Consider the following 7,181-nt stretch of genomic DNA (forward strand, 5'->3'; position numbering starts at 1 on the left):
TAGCCTACCACGATGGAGAGTTCCCCGTTATTTTTCCTTAGATGCAGTCCGGCAGAATTCCGAGGTCAGTCCAGCGATTCCCGGTGGAGGATTGCGTCCGGTTCACTGGCGCCCCGATGATTCAAGCCGGCGATTCGCTACGGACTACTCGGAATAGTCCCCGACGGTGGATCTTTTCTACTCCGACGAAGAGTTCCCCGGCAGTGAAAGACTCAGACAGACTCAGGTGATTCGCATTTAATGCCAAGAGATCCTGACTCCTGCGTTGCAGAAGAAAAAAGAGTTAGGTAGCCGGGAAACTCCAAGATTGCTCATATGAACCTACTCCACGCTTTTCTCTAAACTTTCTTACCTCAAATCCTTGCTCTTCCTTAAGTACTATGGCTCTTAATATTGAAAAATATTTCACACCTTATGTGTTTTTATGCGGATTTTCAAAATTATGCAGTTTTTTATGCGGATTTTCAAAGTTATGCGGCTTTATTTTATGTGGATTTTCGAAGTTATGCGGTTTTTTATGCGGATTTTCAAAGTTATGCGGTTTTTTATGCGGATTTTCAAAGTTATGCGTTTTTTATGCGGATTTTCAAAGTTATGCGGTTTTTTTATGCGGATTTTTTATGCGGTACGTATCCCCCGCATAAAAAACTTCAGTGTATTGATACTGATAAGACCCAGACCAATGGATAAGATAAACACGCTTTATTCCATCAATGTCACTTCTTTTATTGGCGTGATCTTCTAATCAATAGGCAAACTTTTTTCTCTAATGCCACACACGGTCGCTCAATGAACAGAGTCCAGACGAGGGACGCAGCCGCCGATAGACCTACAACTCCCAACATAATATACTGCACGTTGATGGCACTAAAATGAAATGGTTGACGTGTGACAGCTTCGAATGTGACCATTATTACAACATAGTGAATCAGATACATGCAGTAAGATAACCGAGCGACCGGTTGCCAAACAGCCCAACTCAGGAAACTATCCAGCACACTACCGTATCCATTGACGCACATGAAGATCAGCCACATATGACAACCGACCCACGCGACTCGGTGCAACGACTCGTAGAAGGCATCACCTAGTGGATCAAGTGCACGTGGTTTGTAGATTTCGTGAGCTGTATACATAATGAATCCTGAGAGGGCCGTTGCAAAGATAGATACCACTGTAAGCACGGTCACCGACCACTTTACCTGCTTTTCGCGAGTCTGGAACAGAAAGTAGCCAAAGCCAATCCCGAAGAACCATACTGACATCCGAGCATGCGTTGCGTAGTACGTAGATCGCAGGCGATGCATCTCCCGATCATCGGCCATGGGAGGATTCAACCAAAAATCGTTATACGTGAAGGTGGCGAACACACAAACGACTGGAATGAGCACCAACATCGCTAGACCGGGTGTAATTTGCTTTCCGTATCGCCACAGCAGATAGATGAAGATCGGTGAGACAATGTAGAGCTGCATATCAACCGAAAGGTACCAGGTGTGAGGGAGGCACTGTAAAGGTAAAATAATATAAGAAGTTCATTTGGAAGACTTTATGTTTCGACCATGAAATTTGCAAATACAACGCCCTCTAATCACTCCTTACATGTGTCAAATGTGTAACAACAGGATTAATTGAATTGTACGATTTCTATCTAACGTTTACAAAAGTGTATCAAATGAACTTTAAATTAAGGACAATTTTAAAATGCTAGTATCTTAAGTAAAAGATAAATAAAGAACAAATGCCGGATACTCAAGATATCACCAAAACATCAATGATAACTCTAGAACTTAAACTTAAATGTTTTCGGAAACTAAGCCGAACACTCACCAATCGATCCGGATTCACGTAATTCTGTATAAACAATATTGCAGACCACCAGTTGTCAGCGCATGCATCAACTGTCGGTTGAACCACGTGACGATACAGAGGTCCCTCGCCAAAGTGTTCCGCAAAAGCCACAACGAAATATATTAAAAATCCATATGCAGGTAGAACGCGGACGATTCGATGAATCCATATCCTTACTATACCAATCTTACCAGCATTATTTGTAAGTTCCCTCATGACACCATACGTGAGTAACATCGCACTCAGTACTAGGAAAATATCGGCAGATAAAGCAGACACACGGTAGCTTAAAATTCCAGGAGCCGTTTCAAAATATTCCTCTCTGGAAAGATTGTTACTAACAGGTAGGTTTCGGAGCGCATCGTGTACGTGATGGGCTATAATTTGTAACATCAATATCGATCGTATTCCATTCACACAATCCAGGGTGTCCGTTTTCTGCTCGGCTTTGGGTTCCGTTTTGAACAAAGTGGCCAGATTGTTGTACAGAGAAATATCTTTCAGATATTGAGGTACTGGACGTTTGAACAATAAACCGAATACTTCAGCCGCTGTGCTTGCCACAACTCCGGCAGCGATAATACTTAGTATCACTCTAAAAAAACATTATTAATTAATTAGTTAAACACAGACAATAAACAGAACGCGATCGTACATGGCACTAATAGCGACTCCTCCGAGATTCTGGCTCGGCTCATTTCGATAACAAAAATCAGCTTGAAGGTAGTCATTGATAGGATCCAACCCATTCTCTAATGCAAAATAATCCGCCATGAGTTTGATAAATCCTGGCTCGCACGAGTCAGGCAAACAAATACCCAACCAAACTGGAGATAACGGAAATGCTAACGTATGAAAACCAAAACGCACCGTACAATGTTGACTGTTGAACCACCTAGCAGCATTTGGTCTGGTTTGCTTTCGACACTGCTCGAAGTTCCCTGGCATGAAGTAGTTACCTTGAAGCAAACCAGCAGGAATTTTACCCCAAGAATCGTACACTGAAACAAAGATCTAGTGTCACTATCACGAAAAATACAAGCACACGTACTCACCATTTAGCGCCCACAGTGCATCACTTTGTAACGCATTTCCAAACTGTTCCAAATCGAACACACACACTTTGTCCGGCAAATAATCACCAATGGTGTGATTGCTGGATCGGAACTGGCCCAAAAACTTTGCAAACGAGAACGGAATACTCTCTAACTGTCTAACAACGACGGAGCTCTGAGGCTCGCTGGATGTAGAAAGTCCTGCACAAAGCAGTCCTAAGATCAGCCAAAAAAACTGCCGCATACTGTCGATTCAAATGACCGAGAACGATTGAATAATTGGTTATTGAACTATGAGCAGATTTAGACTACTGCTTCATTCGATTAGCTACACACGATAAGATTGAACCGTTCAAATGTCGATAAGGTTTGTCCCCACAGGGGGTCATAAATTCGGTGATACCATTCCGTTGTTATCGTGAACTGTACTGAAGTAACCAGGGTTGCAACTGACCGAATTTGTATATTTATTAATTTGTACAATATTCATCTGACAACTTGGTCTTAATAAAAACAAAGCACAGCGGTCTTCATAAGGGGGTATATTTAGAGGGTTGAGCCAGGAGAGATTTCGAAGTACGCACACACCTAGAAAAAATCGTGTAAATTTACGTCTCCTGACCCTGACATATACCAGCATCAAAAATGTCTTAGTTTTACGTTTGATTCCAATTTTACATGACATTGAATTTCGTAGAGCACGTAATTTTACTTTACATATGGCGTTGTTCTGAATGGTAGTAAGTGTAATTTTATGTCATTGAGCATGTAAAATATATGTTTCATGTAAAATCAAACGGAACACGGTTATTTTTCGTCAATTAGTGAATTACGGCTTGTTAAATTGTGTCATGTTTGCAATTACGTCAACGATAAAATTCAGAATTTTTTGGTGTGCATCTGCCAAACTTGCGTTGAATAAATTTAATTCTTGCGATCGATACAATCTCGTAAGGACATAAAACAACAGGTACATATCTCGATCTGAAAATCACACAGCACATAGGCACAAGGGATCATTAAAATCACGAGCAATTTTCAAAATGAAACCTACATTTCGGTTAGCATTGTCGACTATGGTGGAGTTATGCATCTTACAGTTGCACCTGCAAGGAAAACGATCCAGGAACTCTTCATGATATCTCAAATCAACTTCACGCTGTATGACAAGAAAAAATTTCGCGCATGTACGACGTATTGGGCTTGCGAAAAGCGGAATCTGCGCTTGTGGTGACGGTTATCACGATATCGAACATATTGTCTGGGCATACGCCGAGTATTGTTCCGCCAGATCTCAACTATTGGATTCCTTTCAAGCCCGAGGAAGAACATCCAACGTTCCGTTTCTGGATGTACTGGCAAGCCGCCATCTCTCATATATATCCCTCGTATATACCTTATTAAATACCATCAACATATAGAATTGATTGCCCGTTTTCCTTTTTCTTATCATTTTCAGAAGTACTCTCTACCGCCTGTAGCGTACACCATCGATGGTTGGTGCGACGTCAAGGTGAAATGAAACATCTCTGTCGTATTAGTTAATAAACACGGGACCTACAGCACAAACATCATCACGCGTAATTCGGTGTTGCCTATCCGCATCTTAGCCGTACTACTAAATAAACTGGTGGAAACCTCCCTCAGCTCGCGGAGGACCGCCCGACGTTCCAGTTAATTTGGCTTCCTGATGAAGGACTTCCGAGTCCATGTCGCTGATCTTCCGTTGCATCAAACTGAGAGTTAATATTTTACTCCCCCTGTTATCATTATTCACCCTCACTCCCCTGTCTCTGAAATTCTGATGCAGGAATGCACTAATCTCTAACTATCTTCCCAAAGCATATTTGCCCTCTCGGTCATTTCTAATATTAATTGTTAAATTGCACAAACTCATTAAGAAATGCCCAACTGCACTACTACTCGTAAACATAGCTCTAATTGACCCTCCTAATCTTAATAACATTCAACTCCCTCTAGCTATTCCTAGTTTTAAAATGGTTGAAAAATTGATCTCTTAGTTTAATAATTAATTGCTCAAATAGTTTCCTTGCTAGAAAATCCCAAACTGTATTACTATTTATCAAAATAGCTCTGATTAACTATCCTAATATTAATAAAAGTATACTACCCCTCTTTTATATCGAAATGTATCCCTAGCATTAAGAAAGCTGTAAAATTCCCTTAGCTTCATCATAAAAATATTCAATGTGTAATCCTATAGTTTCAAGTAATTCAAAATGTAAAACAAAGAAATTGGCACATTTAAGCTAACGCAAACTAGAATTGAATAAAAAGAAAAAAAAATCAAATCGTTAGCGTAAATGAGCAACCACCGTTAGCCAGGAGGATTGCAACATCGTTGAAAAACAGTTTGAACAACAGAGGACCCAGATTGCTTCATTGGAGCACGCCGAAAAGCCGGAAAAACCCGGCAGTATCGGTCGAATCAATTTACATTCAGTTGTCTATAACTTAAGTATGATTCGAGCTTCCAGATGTTGAATGAATTGTATTATTTACGGTGTCAAAGAGAGATTTTATATTCATGTAAAGCGGTAGACCTGCGCTTCAATATCCATTGCAGGGGTGCAAAACGTAGTAAACTTGCATAGGTTACCGTACACCTATTGTTTAGAATAAAATCCGGGTTGACAAGAACTGACATGATTCTTGCACGTACTGAAAGATATCTCATTGATGATGGTTTTTGAGACACTGAGAACCAGATGACAGTGACCTAAATTCACCTGAGAACTCCAAAGATCTGATCTTTCACTTTGTTCTGGATCGTGAAGGAGACGGAAGAGGATTCAGGTTTTAATCGTTTAATGGTTACAATAATTTGATCGTGAGATTCTCTACATCAGTTTTGCCATAACTTAGATTTCCCTTCTCAATTCCAACTCCAAATACATAGTGTAATGGCTCCTTGCACAACATAACAGTAGCCTAGAAAGCCGATACTTGCGAATTAAGGTAAAGTTCGAATTGAAGGCAGTGCAGTGCGTGCTCCAATACCAACCCGTCGTTGGAAGCGTATCTTTTGTGCAGCTTTATAGCTGCAGAATCCCGTTACACAGATTGCCATATGTTATCAACCGCTTCCGACCCCTCCGTCTAACTACAAAGATCTCCGTGCATCATCCGGAACAGCGACGTCCGTCAAATTTCCGCTAGATGAGAAGCAGCGCCATTATTGGCATACATTCAGTTGGCCTGGAAACAACAAGCAACCCACGCAGGCTACGTGAAACAGCGATCTTCATCATGTTAGACTCTACTAGCAAACAACCGGGTAAATCGTTTGTGGCAACAGGATCAACACCTTCAGCGAACGGGATCATCAGCGAATCACGTAAATCCATGATAGTATGAGTACCCGTATGAGTTTCGTTGACATGCGCATGATCAAAATATTTTAAATTTACAATTGCCGCTTCTTGCGTTGCGTTGCGAAGCACGGTGCTGATAGATCGCATACTAACGATTATCATGTTGCTTATAGGTAGTTTAACTCATCTTGCTTGTGAGATAAATGATCAGGAATGAACTTTATCTCCTTTGAGTTCAGTGAAACAATAGCATAAGAATCCGGCCGGCCACGACAGTCTTCACCGATACTTCGGATATGGTAGGAAATGTTAAGCAATGCCACCGACTCAGAGACGCTTCCATAGGTATTACGGAGTTGAATTAATTAAGCAATTTGAACACCAAACAGCCGGCTGTGGGAGTAGAGTAATTACGGGAGAGATGCCGCACATTTCTAAAAATCAATCCTGCATCAAAGTAAATCATACAATATATGATGAAATCAATTTTATCAATTGCCGCTTCTGTTGAATAAGTAACCACCTTTATCCCGACGAGCTCAGAAAGTCAGAGTTCGAAACCCGCTTTTTTGTTAAGTTCCGTGAAAATCCTTCATCAGCGATGTAACCCTTTGTTACTTTACTAGTGCCTTTACTACGCCCAAAAAATTGTGTCAAAATCGTTCAACACGGGTCCAACGATGGACATCTGTAGAACGGTTATTTGGACGTCGTCCAACGTTGGTCCAACGAATGTCCTTCATCGGACGATTTTGAAACCAATCGTTCTTAGAGGGTAATGACGAAGTTGGCAGCGTAATTAGTGTTGCGCATTTCAGTTTGCAGCAGTGCTCGAGGACGATGGACACGGATTGGTGCGTAGAGCTTAATTGAATGGCTGCCGTCCAAAAGAGGCTAATCCACATTTTACATTTTTTACAGGAAATGGAAAAAACTTTCG

The 7,181-nt window shown here is 41.1% G+C and overlaps 1 protein-coding gene across 1 annotated transcript; it reads right to left on the reverse strand.

The window, feature by feature from the left end:
- Positions 1 to 714: 714 nt before the first annotated feature.
- Positions 715 to 3,182, reverse strand: LOC131678323 (nose resistant to fluoxetine protein 6-like). Its single transcript, XM_058958388.1, has 4 exons — positions 2,907 to 3,182; positions 2,507 to 2,852; positions 1,831 to 2,446; positions 715 to 1,508 (listed from the first exon to the last, which is right to left on the reverse strand). Exons 1-4 carry the CDS (start codon positions 3,148 to 3,150, stop codon positions 726 to 728), a joined length of 1,989 nt encoding a protein of 662 aa, XP_058814371.1. The 5' UTR covers positions 3,151 to 3,182; the 3' UTR covers positions 715 to 725.
- Positions 3,183 to 7,181: the final 3,999 nt, after the last annotated feature.

The sequence above is a fragment of the Topomyia yanbarensis genome, chromosome 1 (assembly GCF_030247195.1).
Source record: "Topomyia yanbarensis strain Yona2022 chromosome 1, ASM3024719v1, whole genome shotgun sequence".
In the NCBI taxonomy this organism is placed as follows: domain Eukaryota; kingdom Metazoa; phylum Arthropoda; class Insecta; order Diptera; family Culicidae; genus Topomyia; species Topomyia yanbarensis.